The 22,148-nt window shown below is 38.8% G+C and overlaps 1 protein-coding gene across 2 annotated transcripts in view; it reads left to right on the top strand.

Moving 5' to 3' along the window:
- Positions 1 to 22,148, top strand: part of CD99L2 (CD99 molecule like 2) — a 294,098-nt gene that overhangs the window by 219,653 nt on the left and 52,297 nt on the right. For both annotated transcript variants that reach the window (XM_053699159.1, XM_053699157.1), the window contains one exon: positions 519 to 638. In XM_053699159.1, coding sequence (XP_053555134.1) covers positions 519 to 638 — 120 coding nt within the window. The remainder of the gene's footprint in view (positions 1 to 518; positions 639 to 22,148) is intronic.

Below are 22,148 nucleotides of genomic sequence, written 5' to 3'. Positions count from 1 at the left end.
TTTTGCAGGAAAAACCATGAGATTTTGAATATCTAATTTTCATATCTTCCCTGGTGCATTGGTAAGTGTATACAGAGCAATTCTGGTAGAAAGCAATTAGAGATACTTGCCTAGATTTGCTAATTTTCTATTTAATAATTCTATATTTGTTACTTTTATGTAATGGAGGATTTTAAGCTCATGGTTTTATCACCACCATAACACAAATTAGTTTTGTTTATAGTTAGTTTTAATAATATTTTATATTTCATTATTAAAATTGTAGTCTTTTTTTTAATCGCTAACAATTTAATTTATTTTCATTATGGTGGGTATCTATAGACTTTTTGTGTTTTTCCAAAAATGTCTGCAGAACAAAGTACATCATTTATGTAGATAACCAACAAAATAGCACTGAATGCACTATATAAATATAAAGGTCAATAATTGTACGTATGTATTGCTGCTATGATTTTTTTTTTACATCTGGTAAAATGCATGATTATTTCTACAGTACTCTCATGTAAATCCTTTCACAGGTGAGACAATGGAGACCGGCACTATTGCAGGGATTGCCAGTGCATTGGCAATGGCTTTGGTTGGAGCCGTAACTAGTTACTTTTCCTACCAGCAAAAGAAGTTCTGCTTCAGTATACAACGTAAGTGATTTTGTCCATTGTCCCAATAATCTCTGCAGAAGCCCTTTTGTTAATATATCCCCAAGTATATGTTTGTAGGAGCAGTGGTCATTAACAATAATAGCCGATACTACCAAAATGTATTGGTATCTAAAGGTATTGCAAGAAAACGGTGTATAAGGTACTTGATTGGATGAGTTTTTATTGAGTACTGTCGCTTTACAGTTTTTATACAACTTTCATATGGAGATGTTATAGACATAGATTATGTTCATATTATGGTATAGGAGGTATAGAATATTTTGTATAAAGGGTTTAAAATATTAGAACTGGAGGGTGGAGTTAACTGCCGTGCAAAACAGACACGTTTTAGAGAAGCTCCTCAATCGTGTTGCCTAACTAAGTAAATTTCCCAATCTAAAGGTACTTTTTATACCCTGAATTGCCTCTATATATGTCAGAAGGGGTCCGCTACACTTGGAGGTGTTTGGGAGTGAGCAGCTGATCTGGTGCTCCGGAGGATAAGTGTGAGTAAGGCCTGGCAGATTAGTTCACACGGACGTTCCGGAATATACACAGCTCCAGCAAAAGACCGCCATACTACTCCGGAGGGTTGGGGCTCCGCTCCGGAGGTTGCCTTGGCATTAAGCGGTGTGTGACTACTTGTGCAGTCCTGTTTACTGACCTAGGACACCTCTCATAATGACCCGAACTTACACAAGAGATCCGGACAAGAGTAAGTGAACGTGTTGCTACATAACGACTCACCCATTAGTGGACACCAAGTCTCATACCTCTCCATTTTACATACCTCACTCTTGCAGGACTATACGAAACACTATCTCCTACCTTTAGTTGTAATTAGAGACATTTGTTTTGGCGCGAGTCACGATTTTCCCTTCTTCACCGCTGTAGTGTACAGTGCAGACCCCCTGGGTGCGTGGTGACGCCATTGATACTACAACACGCTTTCAACTAAAGGGTTATGAGATGTCTTATTGACTCTCCTACTCATTTATTACATTGTGAGATATAGTGCGAGGGAGGAACCCCTTTGAGTGTAGTGATTGCAGACTGAATGTTAATTTATGTGGAACATATAGGGCTGCTTTGTATGTGAGACTCTCTGTGGATAGGTGCTTCCTCTTTACCATCCGGATCTCTGGAAGTGAAAGCCCACTAATTTTCCATATTTACTGTGCACAGGAGGAGATTAAGAGATATCTACAACCTAACTGCACACTCTTGTGTTAAATATTAGCACACTATACACATGATGTGCTAAAGGTGCAACTTGCAAGGAGAGGGGGGACTGCAGGTTACTGGTCCCTGTTGTAATTTGACTGACTCACGCCCTGCACTTCACATATTTTGATTAACCCACTGCTGGTGTATGTGATCTTGTTATTTGCCCTGAAATTGTATCCATGGCGCAATCTGCAAAAATAAAACCTAAACCAGCTACAGGCCTCAAGAGAACAGTGGCAGATCACTTTCACTCTGTTTCACCACCTACAAATGAAGACTCACAAGACAGCTCAACTATGTCTACATCTATGTCTGACACGGTGGCCACTACCCTTAGGGCTCTACAAGATGCTGCCCCAACGACTGTGACTCCTACTTTTATTTTGTCATCCTTACAGTCCTTACTAGAGGCGCACCATTCATCCTTTCAGGCCCAGATCACGATATCCCTGTCAGAACTAAGGCGAGATGTGCATTTTAATTCAGAGCGCCTAGACACTGTAGAGTGGAAACAAGAGGATTTGGTAGTAGACCAGGCTAATGTTCGATCTTATGCTCAAAGTCTGGCGGAGCAACTTAGCACATTAGAAAATAAAATGGCTGATATCGAAGACCGATCCCGCCGCAATAATTTGCGCCTACGGGGGATTCCTGAGAGTATGGCACCGGGCGATCTGGTCGCCTTTTTGTCTGAGTTTTTTGGCTGTTTAGCTCCACCATCTACTCCAAATGAGGGGCTCATTGATCAGGCTCATAGGGCCCTGCGCCCTAGAAGTGTAGCTTCTGATAAGCCGAGACATTATAGTGAGACTGCATTTCTTTACATATAAGGAGCGGTTAGTCAGAGCTTCCTTGGCCAAACCTGCCCTCCCGGATCAATTTAAGGATATTAACATCTTTGCAGGCTTGTCTTTTCATACCCTGCAGCAGCGAAAGCTATTCAGAGAATTTACCAAGTTCCTCAGAGCTCAAGGAATAAAATATAGATGGGGTCATCCGACCAGACTCTTTGTTCTTAGAAATAACCAACAGCATGTTGCTACCACAATGGAACAGAACCAGCATCTTATGAAGCTATGGAGTTCTGAACCAGCACACCAAGACCCATCACTAAGCTCTTTGGACCCACTGACCCCTCAGTGGGACCCGCTTCTACAGAGGAACTCCAAGAACTCTGTTGCTCCAAGCCAAGCTCAAGAAGAAGAGGATAGTTAAGTAGAGATGGTATAGTGGGTAACCTGTTTGTTAAAATATGTCTCTATTATGTCACCATACTAAGACTGTATGTTACCTCAGTGTAAGTAAACGGACCCCCCCTTTTTTTTTTCTTATTCTGTCTTCTTTATGTGTTTCCCTGAATATTTGTTTAGCATGCTTTCCCTTGTTTTTAATTTGTCCCCTTTGCCCCTACCTTGTTTGTTATGTTTTGTTTGGTCTCCCCCTGAGGCCTTGTGGCTGGCCTATGTTTGTGCTGTTTAAATCTTATGTACTAGACTGTAGACACGGATGGTATGGGTCTCAGGTATGTCCCTATTCCCTTCTGATATGGGGGTTTACACCAGCTTACTTTTGGTAACCATATGTTCATGTACAACCCACAAGTCTGCTACATGTCTGTTCTTTAAATTGTAGTATTGGGCTTGCCCTGTTAAAGTATGATTATATCCAGATATTTCTACAAGTCCCCTACATACTCTAGGCCTTACAACTACTAAATAAACTAGTTGTAACTGAGAGTACAGCAGAGTTTAAAGAGAAAGTAGTTCCACAAGTATATAATAAGGGTTAACTCTACTTAGGACAAAAAGTGTCTAAATATTAAAAACGTTCCATGTCACTCATACATTTAAATTTTATTATAATCAACTAGGAACACACACACACATACAGTAGCAAAGGCTGTGAATTAAAACCACTTAAACTCCGTGGATTGCATAATAGCAATCAGATACAAATGTTTACTATTGAATAATCCTCAGTCCGTTTAATAAGTTTAGGTTAACTAAGCCCTTACAATCCGAGGGCTATATTAATCATTATTCTAATAACATAAAGGACTAGAGGATATAATTTTAACCACTATGTAAACTTTTTTTATCCACAAGAGTAAGCACAATTAAAAGAACGAGCAGGAGAGACAAAGCTGCCCCTGTCGGACCCCTGACGCGCGTTTCACGAACGCTTCCTCAGAGGGTGTGCGGGCCGCTGCTACTTTGCGTCTTTTCTTGCAACTTAGTGCCCACCTCTAACACAGGATTCAATGGAAAAGTAGGAGTTGTCTACACAGGATTGACTGGATAGGTTGTCAATCATTACATCACAGTCCTGCGTATAAAATACTAGTTATCCAATAAGGGGTGTGTTTCTGACAGTGGCATAGGTATCAGGACAGAACCAATCCAGAACAAGCATGTCATACTTTTAGGTGGGCGTTTTGTTTTAGACAAACCTGATTGGAGGATCATGTAAATAAAGAATAAATCATGCACAAAAGTATGTATGCTGTAACTAAAATGATATAACACGGTAATTACTTTGATCTATTAACCCTCGCAAATATCTTTTGCTATTAGAAAGGTCGGATGAAGAAATTAAGTCAGCTAAAGCGCAAAAAGATGATTACGGTTTAGTCTTTTAGACAATATAACTTGGAATCCCTATACATGAATGTATAAGTATACATCGTAAATGATCAAAACCATACATAAGTTATTATTTGTGATACTTTAATCGGGGGCTGTTGAACAGTAAATAACAGCATTTATGTGTTTTATGTGCTTTAAAACCTTATGGATTTTTTTGTTATAATGAATACAATTATACATAACGTTTGCTGTGCAAATTCCTGCTGAACATTTTATTATATTAAGGGATAGTTATTTAATGGAGCATTTGGAGAATTAAATTTTATTTGTTGTATCTTTATTGATTATTGGGTGAATATGTTTCATAGAGCAGTATTTGTAGAACTTTGAAACTAAAACAACAGACATAAGTTATTTGACATACGGTATGAATACATTAATGTAATTCGTGAACATATTCCGTGAAGAGTGAGGATCAAAGTAAAGTGACGATCTTAATGTGAGGGTTAAAATGTTAACAGCTAACTTGGAATTCAAGTGGCTGGTATAGGTGATGATGAGTGACGTGTCAAGATCAAGTCTATAACTTGTGAAAATGCAGATTCAAGTTAATTTAAGTTATTCTCGAACTTGACATAAGTTTGATTTTCAAAGTGTTTAATTCTTTAACAATAAAGTGCTACGTTGTAGTAGTGATGTGACAAAAACATGTAAAAAAAACTTGTAAAAAATGTTTTTTTGATCAAGAAATTGATTGAAAAATTGCAAAAATGAAAATATAAAAATGAAATATGAAAATAACCATAATTTATTAATTTTATACATCCCTATTAGGTGACTATCAATGTGCGTGTATATGGGCAGGTATGCTCATTTGTTTTTAATAAAGTGTAAATGATTTTGATAAGTGCTCAATTTTAAAGTCAAGTTCAATTTTGCTGTCCTCAAGGCAGCCATCAGTGCAAGATGAAGTGTTGAGTGACTTAATTTGAAACAATCTCACAGATTACAGAAAGGTTTTCTTAATAAACAATAACATAATGCTTATAGTCAAATATATTTTCTTTCATGTAATTAGCAAGAGTCCATGAGCTAGTGATGTATGGGATATACATTCCTACCAGGAGGGGCAAAGTTTCCCAAACCTCAAAATGCCTATAAATACACCCCTCACCACACCCACAAATCAGTTTTACAAACTTTTCCTCCGATGGAGGTGGTGAAGTAAGTTTGTGCTAGATTCTACGTTGATATGCGCTTCGCAGCAGGTTGGAGCCCGGTTTTCCTCTCAGCGTGCAGTGAATGTCAGAGGGATGTGAGGAGAGTATTGCCTATTTGAATTCAATGATCTCCTTCTACGGGGTCTATTTCATAGGTTCTCTGTTATCGGTCGTAGAGATTCATCTCTTACCTCCCTTTTCAGATCGACGATATACTCTTATATATACCATTACCTCTACTGATTCTCGTTTCAGTACTAGTTTGGCTTTCTACTACATGTAGATGAGTGTCCTGGGGTAAGTAAGCCTTATTTTCTGTGACACTCTAAGCTATGGTTGGGCACTTTTATATAAAGTTCTAAATATATGTGTTTAAACATTTATTTGCCTTGATTCAGGATTTTCAACGTTCCTTATTTTCAGACATGCATATGAATAAATCAATTTTTTCTTACCTTAAAATTTGACTTTCTTCTGTTATGTGTGATCAGTCCACGGGTCATCATTACTTCTGGGATATTAGCTGCTCCCCTACAGGAAGTGCAAGAGGATTCACCCAGCAGAGTTGCTATATAGCTCCTCCCCTCTACGTCACCCCCAGTCATTCTCTTGCACCCAAAGACTAGATAGGATGTGTGAGAGGACTATGGTGATTATACTTAGTTTTTATAACTTCAATCAAAAGTTTGTTATTTTACAATAGCACCGGAGCGTGTTATTGCCTCTCTGGCAGAGTTTGAAGAAGAATCTACCAGAGTTTTTACTATGATTTTAACCGGAGTAGTTAAGATCATATTGCTGTTTCTCGGCCATCTGAGGGAGGTAAAAGCTTCAGATCAGGGGACAGCGGGCAGATGAATCTGCATTGAGGTATGTAGCAGTTTTTATTTTCTGAATGGAATTGATGAGAAAATCCTGCCATACCGTTATAATGACATGTATGTATATTCTACACTTCAGTATTCTGGGGATGGTATTTCACCGGAATTACTCTGTTAAAAGTACATTAAACCTTTTAATAGGTATTTATTATGTTAAACGTTTTTGCTGGAATGTAGAATCGTTTGCATTTTCTGAGGTACTGAGTGAATAAATATTTGGGCATTATTTTTCCACTTGGCAGTTGCTTGTTTTAATTGTGACAGTTTCGTTTCTCTCTCACTGCTGTGTGTGAGGGGGAGGGGCCGTTTTTGGCGCTCTTTGCTACGCATCAAAAATTTCCAGTCAGTTACTCTTGTATTTCCTGCATGATCCGGTTCATCTCTAACAGAACTCAGGGGTCTTCAAACTTCTTTGGAGGGAGGTAGATTCTCTCAGCAGAGCTGTGAGACTTATATATTGACTGTGATTAAAAACGTTGCTCTGTAATTTTTATGTTTCAAATTTAATTATTGTTACTTTACTAATGGGAACAAACCTTTGCTAAAAGTTGTGTTGTTTTTAAGGATTGATGCTATAACTGTTTTTCAGTTCATTATTTCAACTGTCATTTAATCATTTAGTGCTTCTTTGAGGCACAGTACGTTTTTGTTAAATAAGATTGTAACCAAGTTGCAAGTTTATTGCTAGTGTGTTAAACATGTCTGATTCAGAGGAAGATATCTGTGTCATTTGTTCCAATGCCAAGGTGGAGCCCAATAGAAATTTATGTACTAACTGTATTGATGCTACTTTAAATAAAAGCCAATCTGTACAAATTGAACAAATTTCACCAAACAGCGAGGGGAGAGTTATGCCGACTAACTCGCCTCACGTGTCAGTACCTGCATCTCCCGCCCGGGAGGTGCGTGATATTATGGCGCCTAGTACATCTGGGCGGCCATTACAGATAACATTACAAGATATGGCTACTGTTATGACTGAAGTTTTGGCTAAATTACCAGAACTAAGAGGCAAGCGTGATCACTCTGGGGTGAGAACAGAGTGCGCTGATAATTCTAGGGCCATGTCTGATACTGCGTCACAGCTTGCAGAGCATGAGGACGGAGAGCTTCATTCTGTGGGTGATGGTTCTGATCCAAACAGATTGGATTCAGATATTTCAAATTTTAAATTTAAATTGGAGAACCTCCGTGTATTACTAGGGGAGGTTTTAGCGACTCTTAATGATTGTAACACTGTTGCAATACCAGAGAAATTGTGTAGGTTGGATAAATACTTTGCGGTACCGGCGAGTACTGACGTTTTTCCTATACCTAAGAGACTAACTGAAATTGTTACTAAGGAGTGGGATAGACCCGGTGTGCCGTTCTCACCCCCTCCAATATTTAGAAAGATGTTTCCAATAGACGCCACCACACGGGACTTATGGCAAACGGTCCCTAAGGTGGAGGGAGCAGTTTCTACTTTAGCTAAGCGTACCACTATCCCGGTGGAGGATAGCTGTGCTTTTTCAGATCCAATGGATAAAAAATTAGAGGGTTACCTTAAGAAGATGTTTGTTCAACAAGGTTTTATATTGCAACCCCTTGCATGCATCGCGCCGATTACGGCTGCGGCAGCATTTTGGATTGAGTCTCTGGAAGAGAACCTTAGTTCAGCTACGCTGGACGACATTACGGACAGGCTTAGAGTCCTTAAACTAGCTAATTCATTCATTTCGGAGGCCGTAGTACATTTAACCAAACTTACGGCTAAGAACTCAGGATTCGCCATTCAGGCACGTAGGGCGCTGTGGCTAAAATCCTGGTCAGCTGATGTAACTTCTAAGTCCAAATTACTTAATATACCTTTCAAGGGGCAAACTTTATTTGGGCCCGGTTTGAAAGAAATTATCGCTGACATTACAGGAGGTAAGGGCCACGCCCTACCTCAAGACAAAGCCAAAGCTAAGGCTAGACAGTCTAATTTTCGTCCCTTTCGGAATTTCAAAGCAGGAGCAGCATCAACTTCCACTGCACCAAAACAGGAAGGAGCTGTTGCTCGTTACAGACAAGGCTGGAAACCTAACCAGTCCTGGAACAAGGGCAAGCAGGCCAGGAAACCTGCTGCTGCCCCAAAGACAGCATGAACCGAGGGCCCCCGATCCGGGACCGGATCTAGTGGGGGGCAGACTCTCTCTCTTCGCCCAGGCTTGGGCAAGAGATGTTCAGGATCCCTGGGCGCTAGAGATCATATCTCAGGGATACCTTCTAGACTTCAAATTCTCTCCCCCAAGAGGGAGATTTCATCTGTCAAGGTTGTCAACAAACCAGATAAAGAAAGAAGCGTTTCTACGCTGTGTACAAGATCTGTTATTAATGGGAGTGATCCATCCGGTTCCGCGGTCGGAACAAGGACAAGGGTTTTACTCAAACCTGTTTGTGGTTCCCAAAAAAGAGGGAACTTTCAGGCCAATCTTGGATTTAAAGATCCTAAACAAATTCCTAAGAGTTCCATCGTTCAAAATGGAAACTATTCGGACAATCTTACCCATGATCCAAAAGGGTCAGTACATGACCACAGTGGATTTAAAGGATGCTTACCTTCACATACCGATTCACAAAGATCATTACCGGTATCTAAGGTTTGCCTTCTTAGACAGGCATTACCAGTTTGTAGCTCTTCCATTCGGATTGGCTACGGCTCCAAGAATCTTCACAAAGGTTCTGGGTGCCCTTCTGGCGGTACTAAGACCGCGAGGAATTTCAGTAGCTCCGTACCTAGACGACATTCTGATACAAGCTTCAAGCTTTCAAACTGCCAAGTCTCATACAGAGTTAGTTCTGGCATTTCTAAGGTCGCATGGATGGAAAGTGAACGAAAAGAAGAGTTCTCTTTTTCCTCTCACAAGAGTTCCATTCTTGGGGACTCTTATAGATTCTGTAGAAATGAAGATTTATCTGACAGAAGACAGATTAACAAAGCTTCTAAATGCATGCCGTGTCCTTCATTCCATTCAACTCCCGTCAGTAGCTCAATGCATGGAGGTGATCGGCTTAATGGTAGCAGCAATGGACATAGTACCCTTTGCACGTCTACATCTCAGACCGCTGCAATTGTGCATGCTGAGTCAGTGGAATGGGGATTACTCAGACTTGTCCCCTACTCTGAATCTGGATCAAGAGACCAGAAACTCTCTTCTATGGTGGCTTTCTCGGCCACATCTGTCCAGGGGGATGCCATTCAGCAGGCCGGACTGGACAATTGTAACAACAGACGCCAGCCTACTAGGTTGGGGCGCTGTCTGGAATTCTCTGAAGGCTCAGGGACAATGGAATCAGGAGGAAAGTCTCCTGCCAATAAACATTCTGGAATTAAGAGCAGTTCTCCATGCCCTTCTGGCTTGGCCCCAGTTAAAAACTCGGGGGTTCATCAGGTTTCAGTCGGACAACATCACGACTGTAGCTTACATCAACCATCAAGGAGGGACAAGAAGCTCCCTAGCAATGATGGAAGTATCAAAGATAATTCGCTGGGCAGAGTCTCACTCTTGCCACCTGTCAGCAATCCACATCCCGGGAGTGGAGAACTGGGAGGCGGATTTCTTGAGTCGCCAGACTTTTCATCCGGGGGAGTGGGAACTTCATCCGGAGGTCTTTGCCCAAATACTTCGACGTTGGGGCAAACCAGAGATAGATCTCATGGCGTCTCGCCAGAACGCCAAACTTCCTCGCTACGGGTCCAGATCCAGGGATCCGGGAGCGGTTCTGATAGATGCTTTGACAGCACCTTGGAACTTCGGGATGGCTTATGTGTTTCCACCCTTCCCACTGCTTCCTCGATTGATTGCCAAAATCAAACAGGAGAGAGCGTCAGTGATTCTAATAGCGCCTGCATGGCCACGCAGGACTTGGTATGCAGATCTAGTGGACATGTCATCCTGTCCGCCTTGGTCTCTACCTCTAAGACAGGACCTTCTGATACAGGGTCCATTCAAACATCAAAATCTAACTTCTCTGAAGCTGACTGCTTGGAAATTGAACGCTTGATTTTATCAAAACGTGGTTTTTCTGAGTCGGTTATTGATACCCTGATACAGGCTAGGAAGCCTGTTACCAGAAGGATTTACCATAAGATATGGCGTAAATACCTATACTGGTGCGAATCCAAAGGTTACTCCTGGAGTAAGGTTAGGATTCCTAGGATATTGTCCTTTCTACAAGAAGGTTTAGAAAAGGGTTTATCGGCTAGCTCATTAAAGGGACAGATCTCAGCTCTGTCCATCTTGTTACACAGGCGTCTGTCAGAAAATCCAGACGTCCAGGCCTTTTGTCAGGCTTTAGCTAGGATCAAGCCTGTGTTTAAAACTGTTGCTCCGCCATGGAGTTTAAACTTAGTTCTTAACGTTTTACAGGGTGTTCCGTTTGAACCCCTTCATTCCATTGATATAAAATTGTTATCTTGGAAAGTTCTGTTTTTAATGGCTATTTCCTCGGCTCGAAGAGTCTCTGAGTTATCAGCCTTACATTGTGATTCTCCTTATCTGATTTTTCACTCAGACAAGGTAGTTCTGCGTACTAAACCTGGGTTCTTACCTAAGGTAGTCACTATCAGGAATATCAATCAAGAGATTGTTGTTCCATCCTTGTGTCCAAATCCTTCTTCAAAGAAGGAACGTCTTCTACACAATCTGGATGTAGTTCGTGCCCTCAAGTTCTACTTGCAGGCAACTAAGGATTTTCGACAAACGTCTTCCCTGTTTGTCGTGTACTCTGGTCAGAGGAGAGGTCATAAGGCTTCGGCTACCTCTCTCTCCTTCTGGCTTCGTAGCATAATTCGTTTAGCCTATGAGACTGCTGGACAGCAGCCTCCTGAAAGAATTACAGCTCATTCTACTAGAGCTGTGGCTTCCACTTGGGCCTTTAAGAATGAGGCCTCTGTTGAACAGATTTGCAAGGCTGCAACTTGGTCTTCGCTTCATACTTTTTCCAAATTTTACAAATTTGACACTTTTGCTTCTTCGGAGGCTATTTTTGGGAGAAAGGTTCTTCAGGCAGTGGTTCCTTCTGTATAATGAGCCTGCCTATCCCTCCCGTCATCCGTGTACTTTTGCTTTGGTATTAATATCCCAGAAGTAATGATGACCCGTGGACTGATCACACATAACAGAAGAAAACATAATTTATGCTTACCTGATAAATTCCTTTCTTCTGTTGTGTGATCAGTCCACGGCCCGCCCTGTTTTAAGGCAGTTAAATATCCTTTAAATTATACTCCAGTCACCACTACACCCTTGGCTTCTCCTTTCTCGTTGGTCCTTGGTCGAATGACTGGGGGTGACGTAGAGGGGAGGAGCTATATAGCAACTCTGCTGGGTGAATCCTCTTGCACTTCCTGTAGGGGAGCAGCTAATATCCCAGAAGTAATGATGACCCGTGGACTGATCACACAACAGAAGAAAGGAATTTATCAGGTAAGCATAAATTATGTTTTTTTCCTGTGGGCTGTTAGGCTTGCGAGGCTGAAAATGCTTCATTTTATTGCGTCATTCTTGGCGCGGACTTTCTTGGCGCAAAAATTTTCTTGTCATTTCCGGCGTCATACGTGTCGCCGGAAGTTGCGTCATTTTTTTGACATTTTTGCGCCAAAAAATGGCGCCACATCCGGTAACGCCGAAATTTTTTGGCGCAAAAACGTCAAAAAAATGACGCAACTTCGGCGCCAAATAATGTGGGCGGCTTTTTTGGCGCTAAAAAATTTGAGTGTCATTTTTGTATCCACAATATTTAAGTCTCATTATTTATTGCTTCTGGTTGCTAGAAGCTTGTTCATTCGCATTTTTTTCCTATTCCTGAAACTGTCATTTAAGGAATTTGATCAATTTTGCTTTATATGTTGTTTTTTCTATTACATATTGCAAGATGTCTAAGATTGACCTTGAATCAGAAGCCACTTCTGGAAAAACGCTTAACTGAGTTTCAGTTCTACCAAAGCTAAGTTCATTTATTTTAAATGTTATAAATGTTTATCTTTAGCTATGGTTTGTAATAAGTTATTATGATATACTTTTACATGCAGAATCCATTAGTATTTATGCTTTATATATTTCCATTCTTACAAGAAATATTTAGAAGATTTATAAGAAATATTTTTCTGATTCTATTTTAAAGGCTTTGTCTGACTTCGTGCCTTCTAATAAAATTTTTAGGTCTTTTTCACTTCTTTTCTAATTATTGAAGTTTCAAATGACCAACAACATACTGATTTATCCTTCTCTGATGATGTTTTTTTCTCTTTCAGAAATTTTCTTCATCAGATATTGACACTAACAAATCTACTTTTTTATTATTTTTCTATTATTAAAGTACATTTGTTCTTTGTTGAAAAGGTGTTGATTATTTTGGATATTAAGGTAACTAGTTCTTTAAGACTAGCTGACACTATTTCTGCCTATTTATTTCTTCTGTGTTTTCAGAGGTTTTCTTTCAAATTCCCCATACTAGGGAATGGAATAGGCTGAGAATTTTCTTTTAAACTATATTCTTTGCCAGCAGTTAAATTCAATTTGGAGGGTTCTCCAATTTATTGGGGCTATCTCTAATTCTACTAATTATGCTATTGTTTCTATAGCAAAATAGTATTTATTTTCCTTTAGATAGTTGTATCTTATTTATGGAAAATTATTTAGTTTCAGGTACTTTTCTTGGTCCTGTGATTTATTTGGATATTGCAATTGCTTCATTTTCTCTGTTTACTTTAAGATCAAGTATCAGATTATGATTTATTTTAGCATTGTTAAAGGGACAACATTTACTAGACTAGGTGCTGTTGTTTTGCATTTATTGATTATGCAAGTCCACTGTATTGGCTGGTCCTTTAAACTGGACTATCATGCTAATAATTTCATTTGTGTCTTAATTTTATTGAATATTTTCGCAAATGAGGGTTAATCTATGTCTTTAGCTTTTTTAGCTAGAAGAATTTTGTGATTTTTAAAAAATAAAAAAAATCCATATTTCTTTTGTTCTAAGATAATCAATTATTTGTTTTATAATTGGATTCCATTCTTAACTGTTACTCTGGGCTTCAAGATTGAGTTCTAAGACTAAAACTTTAAGCTTATACTAGTTTGGTTGTTCTTATTAAGGAACGAATTCCTGAGTTCTTTCCCAAGTAACATGTTTATAATTGGAGTTCGAAATCAGCTCCCTAATATTGCGATGTACGTGCCGTATTCCAGCGTGGCTGGTAAGGGGCAGGTTAAGACTTCTTTGAAATTTATTTGGTTCTATTTTGTCCAAATTTCTTTGATTTTATTCCAGTAAGGCTAACACTTTCTTTAACTGTTTCTGTCCTATATATTTTGGGTACTGTTGAAGCATGGCTGGGCACCCATGGGGTTCAAGCGCTGCTCAGACCTGAAATCTTCTGGGGTATTTCTTCCAGTTCCTTTTGAGGAACCGGGTTTCGGAGTTTTATTCAAACTATTTTGCCTTTTTATGGTCATTTGATAGCATTATTTGTTTTCATTAGATACAATAAATGCATATTTTCATTTTTCTGTTTTCATTCAGATTATTTTCTGAGGATGCGGAATCTCATATGATTCACTTGCTCTTCAGGACATAGTTAGAGGATCTTTTTTTCAAAAGATCTTGATTCCTCACACAAGGGTCACCTTTTTTTAGGTTTCCAGATAGTTTGTCTCACTGTCCTTGTCTCTATCAGACAAGGATAATTTTTTTGGGTTCCGTCTGTCGGTACCTTTAGTCTCTATTATTTCCTTCCGTTGCTATATATGCATAGAAGTTTTAGGTCTTATGGCCACAGCATTGGATTCAATTCCCTTTGCTCATTTTCACTAGAAAGAACCTTTCCAGTCTTTTATAAGTGTTGTTTCTTCAAGAACATGGTTGGAGGATCAATTTACAAAAAAGTTTGTTTGATTCCTTAGACAAGGGTAACCTTTTTAGGTTTCCTGATAGATTCAGTGTCCTTGACTCTGTCTCTGACGGACAAGAGACGTCTGAAATTGGTTTCAGCTTGTCGAAACCTTCAGTCTCAATCTTTCCCTTCGGTAGCCTTATGCATGGAAATTCTAGGTCTTATGACTGCTGCATTGGACGTGATCCCCTTTGCTCGTTTTTCACATGCGACCTCTTCAGCTCTGTATGCTGAACCAGTGGTGCAGGGATTATACAAAGATATCTCAATTAATATCTTTAAAACCGATTGTTCGACACTCTCTGACGTGGTGGACAGACCACCATCGTTTAGTTTCGGGGGCTTCTTTTGTTCTTCCAACCTAGACTATGATCTCAACAGATGCAAGTCTGACAGGTTGGGGAGCTGTATGGGGGTTTCTGACTGCACAAGGGGTTTGGGAATCTCAGGAAGATTACCAATCAACATTTTGGAACTCTGTGCAATTTTCAGAGCTCTTCAGTCGTGGCCTCTTCTAAAGAGAGAGTCGTTAATTTGTTTCCAGATGGACAATGTCACAACCGTGGCATATGTCAATCATCAAGGAGGAACTCACAGTCCTCTGGCTATGAAAGAAGTCTCTCGAATATTTGTATGGGCGGAATCCAGCTCCTGTCTAATTTCTGCGGTTCATATCCCAGGTATAGACAATTGGGAAGCGGATTATCTCAGTCGCCAAACGGTCTCTTCACCCATAGGTATTTCTTCAGATTGTTCAAATATGGGGACTTCCAGAAATAGATCTGATGGCTTCTCATCTAAACAAGAAGCTTCCCAGGTATCTGTCCAGATCCAGGGATCCTCAGGCGGAAGCAGTGGATGCATTGTCACTTCCTTGGAAGTATCATCCTGCTTATATCTTTCCGCCTTTAGTTCTTCTTCCAAGAGTGATTTCCAAGATTCTAAAGGAGCTTTCGTTTATTCTGCTGGTGGCTCCAGCATGGCCTCACAGGTTTTGGTATGCGGATCTTGTCTGGATGGCTACTTGCCAACCGTGGACTCTTCCGTTAAGACCAGACCTTCTATCGTAAGGTCCTTTTTTTCCATCAGGATCTCAAATCCTTAAATTTGAAGGTATGGAGATTGAACGCTTGATTCTCAGTCATAGAGGTTTCTCTGACTCTGTAATTATTACTATGTTACAGGCTTGTAAATCTGTATCTAGGATGATATATTATCGAGTCTGGAAGACTTACATTTCTTGGTGTTGTTCTCATCATTTTTCTTGGCATTCTTTTAGAATTCCTAAGATTTTACAGTTTCTTCAGGATGGTCTGGATAAAGGTTTGTCTGCAAGTTCCTTGAAAGGACAAATCTCTGCTCTTTCTGTTCTTTTTCACAGAAAGATTGCTAGTCTTCCTGATATTTATTGTTTTTTACAAGCTTTGGTTCGTATAAAACCTGTTATTAACTCAATTTCTCCTCCTTGGAGTTTGAATTTGGTTCTAGGGGCTCTTCAAGCTCCTCTGTTTGAACCTATGCATTCGCTGGATATTAAATTACTTTCTTGGAAAGTTTTGTTTCTTTTGGCCATCTCTTCTGCTAGAAGAGTTTCTGAATTATCTGCTCTTTCTTGTGAGTCTCCTTTTCTGATTTTTCATCAGGATAAGGCGGTTTTTCAAACTTCTTTTTAATTTTTACCTAAGGTTGTGAATTCTAACAACATTAGTAGAGAAATTGTAGTTCCTTCATTGTGTCCTAATCCTAAGATCTCTAAGGAAAGATCGTTGCATTCTTTGGATGTAGTTAGAGCTTTGAAATATTATGTTGAAGCTACTAAGATTTCCGGAAGACTTCTAGTCTATTTGTTATCTTTTCTGGTTCAAGGAAAGGTCAGAAGGCTTCTGCCATTTCTTTGGCATCGTGGTTAAAGTCTTTGGTTCATCATGTTTATGTTGAGTCAGGTAGAACTCCGCCTCAAAGGATTACAGCTCATTCAACTAGGTCAGTCTCTACTTCCTGGGCATTTAGGAATGAAGCTTCGGTTGATCAGATTTGCAAAGCAGCAACTTGGTCTTCTTTGCATACTTTTACTAAATTCTACCATTTTGATGTGTTTTCTTCCTCAGAAGCAGTCTTTGGTAGAAAAGTACTTCAGGCAACTGTTTCAGTTTGATTCTTCTGCTTATATTTTCAGTTTTTTTCATTATAAGATTTAAACTTTGTTTTGGGTGTGGATTATTTTTCAGCGGAATTGGCTGTCTTTATTTTATCTTTCCCTCTCTAGTGACTCTTGCGTGGAAGATCCACATCTTGGGTATTCATTATCCCATACGTCACTAGCTCATGGACTCTTGCTAATCACATGAAAGAAAACATAATTTATGTAAGAACTTACCTGATAAATTCATTTCTTTCATATTAGCAAGAGTCCATGATGCCCACCCTTTTTTTGTGGTGGTTATGATTTTTTTGTATAAAGCACAATTATTCCAATTCCTTATTTTTTATGCTTTCGCACTTTTTTCTTATCACCCCACTTCTTGGCTATTCGTTAAACTGATTTGTGGGTGTGGTGAGGGGTGTATTTAAAGGCATTTTGAGGTTTGGGAAACTTTGCCCCTCCTGGTAGGAATGTATATCCCATACGTCACTAGCTCATGGACTCTTGCTAATATGAAAGAAATGAATTTATCAGGTAAGTTCTTACATAAATTATGTTATTTTGTTATAGTTTATGATAATACCCTAGTGGTTATCAGGTAGAATAAACAGTTTAGACATAACTGTTTATAATTACTGTATACAGTGATGAATAGCAAGAAGTTTTTTTATTATATATTACAAAAATACAAAATAATTGTTGTAATCATTCGTCCCATTTGGTTTAACTGCATTTAGAGAATAAATCCACCTGCATTCCATTTTTAGCAATACTTTTTCAATGTTGCCTCCCCTAATGCCCAGGGATGCCTTTTGAATTACTGTACATTTCAGATCCTTAGTAGAACTTTCGTGCTGAAGTAAAAAATGTTTGGCAACTGAGGTTATTTTTTTGCCATTTTTCAAATCTCGTCGTGCTGTTTTTATATTGTAGCAGTGTTCCAGAATTCGTGTTTTTACCTCTCTGGTTGTCATGCCAACATAGAACTTTTGGCATGAACAGTGGAGTGCATAAACCACTCCAATTGTGGTGCATGATAAATGAAAAGGTATTCTGTGTACTCTGCCAGTTTTATCAGTTAATGTTTTGATTTTCCACACATATTAGCACGCTGAACAAGTGCCACAGGGGTACATACCTGGATCACTCTCTTTTCTCTTTGTAGATCTCACAAAATGACTGGATACCAGCTCATCTCTTAGGTTATTGGGTCTTTTGTATCCTAAGGATACTTTGTCTCCAATGAGAGGTTTTAGAGTTTCATCATTTTGTAATATTTTCCAGTGGTCATTGTCTTGATAATTTTGGTTAAATGTCTCATCTGAGGATTGTATGTAGTTATTAGTCTCGGGCAGGATTCTGCTTTTGTTTTATCTTTGGGGACTAATAATTCATCTCTACATATTTTTAGTGCCTTATATTTAGCTCTTTTTACAGATTTTTTGCTGTACCCTCGAGAGATTAATCTTTGTGATAGAGCAATGCTTTCTGACATATAGATCTCCGTATTTGTACAGTTGCGGCAGAGTCTCAAGAACTCCCCATATGGTATCGCTTTTAGGGTGCTAGGTGAGTGGGCACTCGAATGATGTAGTAGAGTGTTGTTTGCTGTCTCCTTCCTATAAATTGTGGTATTAATAAAACCTTCGCTGTTTTTAACCCCTTAAGGACCAGCGACGTACCCTGTATGTCACTGGCCTTTTTTTGCGACTTGATTGTTTTATAGCGCGGTCTTGCCACCAGCTTTGAGACTGCTCTATTCCCCAAAGCCTGCTGGAGGGAGTGTGTTCTTGCTAGACTTGTGCTATTATGTCCTGAAAAAAACCTTAACAACCAGTGACATACAGGGTACATTGTGGTCATTAAGGGGTTAAATATCTTCAAGTCCAAAAAGCATATTTCCTGTTGACTAGCTGAATAAGTAAGTTTTATGTTCAGTTTGTTCTCATTTAATTTTTGCATAAATAGTTGTAATTCATTAAATGTTCCTTCCCAGATAAATAAGACATCATCTATGAATCTTAACCACATTGGTATGTGTTCAGTATATGATTGTAGTTGATCGGAGAATACACAAAAACGTTCCCAATAGCCAAGAAATAGGTTCGCGTAAGTCGGCGCACAGGCAGTACCCAATAGCCAAGAAATAGGTTTGCGTAAGTTGGCGCACAGGCAGTACCATCACTGTGCCTGATGTTGGTATACAAGGACTCCACGTCCGCGGTGACTAACCACATATCATCAGTTAGTTGAATATTATTTACCATTTGCAGTACTTCCATGGTGTCACATACATATGATGGTAATGTTGTTAGATATTCTCTCAGCCTTAAATCAATAAACTTGCTAGCATTCTCAGTTAAGTTATCATTTCCTGACATGATAGGTCTGCCTGGGGGTATTACAAGATTTTTATGTACTTTTGGTAAAAAGTATAGTGTGGCAGTCTTTGGATTCTCTTTTGTTAAATACTTCTTTTCTGAATTGGAGAGTATATTTTTCTCCCATGCATCTTTAATCATTCTGTTGTATTGTATGAGGTATGAACTTTGGGGATTGAATATCAACTGCTTATATCAAGAATTATTGAGCAGTTGTTTTGTGGCTTCATCTATATACATCTGTCGTGGCCATAAGACCACATTCCCACCCTTGTCCGATGGTTTAATCAAAATATCTTGCCATGATTCAATTTCTCTTAAGGCCTGTATTTCTGCACTACTTAGATTGTTCTTAACATTATATATGGGTATCTGTTGTATCTTTTGGCAAACCATATTGCAAAAAAACCTATATCTCTGGTGATAAAGATAAAGATGGAATATATGTAGACTTAGGTTTTACATTTGATTTCCATACTTGTGGAGCTGGTGTCAAATTGTCATTTTGAAAATGAGCATACCTGCCCATATACACACACATTGATAGTCACCTAAGAGTGATGTATAAAATTAATAATTATGGTTATTTTCATATTTCATTTTTATATTTTCATTTTTGCAATTTTTCAATCAATTTCTTTATCAAAAAAAAAATTTTTACAAGTTTTTTTACATGTTTTTGTCACATCACTACTACAACGTAGCACTTTATTGTTAAAGAATTAAACACTTTGAAAATCAAACTTATGTCAAGTTCGAGAATAACTTAAATTAACTTGAATCTGCATTTTCACAAGTTATAGACTTGATCTTGACACGTCACTCACCATCACCTATACCAGCCACTTGAATTCCAAGTTAGCTGTTAACATTTTAACCCTCACATTAAGATCGTCACTTTACTTTGATCCTCACTCTTCACGGAATATGTTCACGAATTACATTAGTGTATTCATACCGTATGTCAAATAACTTATGTCTGTTGTTTTAGTTTTCAAAGTTCTACAAATACTGCTCTATGAAACATATTCACCCAATAATCAATAAAGATACAACAAATAAAATTTCATTCTCCAAATGCTCCATTAAATAACTCTATCCCTTAATATAATAAAATGTGCAGCAGGAATTTGCACAGCAAACGTTATGTATAATTGTATTCATTATAACAAAAAATCCATAAGGTTTTAAAGCACATAAAACACATAAATGCTGTTAATAACTTATGTATGGTTTTGATCATTTACGATGTATACTTATACATTCATGTATAGGGATTCCAAGTTATATTGTCTAAAAGACTAAACCGTAATCATCTTTTTGCGCTTTAGCTGACTTCATTTCTTCATCAGGCCTTTCTAATAGCAAAAGATATTTGCGAGGGTTAATAGATCAAAGTAATTACTGTGTTATATCATTTTAGTTACAGCATACATACTTTCGTGCATGATTTATTCTTTATTTACATGATCCTCCAGTCATGTTTGTCTAAAACAAAACGCCCACCTAAAAGTATGACATGCTTGTTCTGGATTGGTTCTGTCCTGATACCTATGCCACTGTCAGAAACACACCCCTTATTGGATAACGAGTATTTCACTTGTAAGGTGTATCCAGTCCACGGATCATCAATTACTTGTGGGATATTCTCATTCCCAACAGGACGTTGCAAGAGGACACCCACAGCAGAGCTGTTATATAGCTCCTCCCCTAACTACCATATCCAGTCATTCTCTTGCAACTCTCAACAAGCATGGAGGTAGTAAGAGAGAGTGGTGAAATATAGTTAGTTTTTTTCTTCAATCAAAAGTTTGTTATTTTTAAATGGTACCGGAGTTGTACTATTTTATCCCAGGCAGTAAATAGAAGAAGAATCTGCCTGAGTTTTCTATGATCTTAGCAGGTTGTAACTAAGATCCATTGCTGTTCTCACATATGTCTGAGGAGAAAGGTAACTTCAGCGGGAGAATGGCGTGCAGTTACAATTTTTTCTAGAAATGGAAATGCTAGAAAATGCTGCTGATACCGGATTAATGTAAGTTAAGCCTGAATACAGTGATTTAATAGCGACTGGTATCATGCTTACTCTCAGGTGTAATACCCTTATAAAATTGCAATATAAAACGTTTGCTGGCATGTTTAATCGTTTTTATATATGCTTTGGTGATAAAACTTTATTGGGGCCTAGTTTTTTCCACATGGCTGGCTTAAATTTTGTCTAGAAACAGTTTCCTGAGGCTTTCCACTGTTGTAGTATGAGTGGGAGGGACCTATTTTAGCGCTTTTTTGCGCAGTTAAAATTACAGACTGAGACATCCAGCTTCCCTCAGAAGTCCCCTGAATGCTATAGGACATCTCTAAAGGGCTCAAAGGCTTTCCAAAGTCGTTTATTGGGGAAGGTAGGGCCACAGCAGAGCTGTGGCAGTTTGTTGTGACTGTTAAAAAACGTCTATATCGTTTTTTTGATCTGTTTTTTTGAACTAAGGGGTTAATCATCCATTTGCAAGTGTGTGCAATGCTCTGTTAGCTTATTACATACACTGTAAAAATTTCGTTTGATTTACTGTTTTTCAAATTTTGACAAAATTTGTTTCTCTTAAAGGCACAGTACAGTTTTTTATATTTGCTTCTTAACTTGATTTAAACTGTTTTCCAAGCTTGCTAGTCTGTACAAACATGTCTGACATAGAGGAAACTCCTTGTTCATTATGTTTAAAAGCCATGGTGGAACCCCCTCTTAGAATGTGTACCAAATGTACTGATTTCACTTTAAGCAATAAAGATCATATTCTGTCTTTAAAAAATTCATCACCAGAGGAATCTGACGAGGGGGAAGTTATGCCGACTAACTCTCCCCACGTGTCAGATCCTTTGACTCCCGCTCAATGGAGTCACGCTCTAATGGCGCCAAGTACATCTAGGGCGCCTATAGCGATTACTTTACAAGACATGGCGGCAGTCATGGATAATACACTGTCAGCGGTATTAGCCAGACTACCTGAATTTAGAGGTAAGCGAGATACCTCTGGGGTTAGACGAAATGCAGAGCATAATGACGCTTTAAGAACCATGTCTGATACTGCCTCACAATATGCAGAAGCTGAGGAAGGAGAGCTTCAGTCTTTGGATGATGTTTCTGACTCAGGAAA

The sequence above is a fragment of the Bombina bombina genome, chromosome 1, assembly GCF_027579735.1.
Source record: "Bombina bombina isolate aBomBom1 chromosome 1, aBomBom1.pri, whole genome shotgun sequence".
In the NCBI taxonomy this organism is placed as follows: domain Eukaryota; kingdom Metazoa; phylum Chordata; class Amphibia; order Anura; family Bombinatoridae; genus Bombina; species Bombina bombina.
The sequence above is the reverse complement of the archived record's forward strand: the minus strand, read 5'-3'. Positions and strand labels throughout refer to the sequence as shown.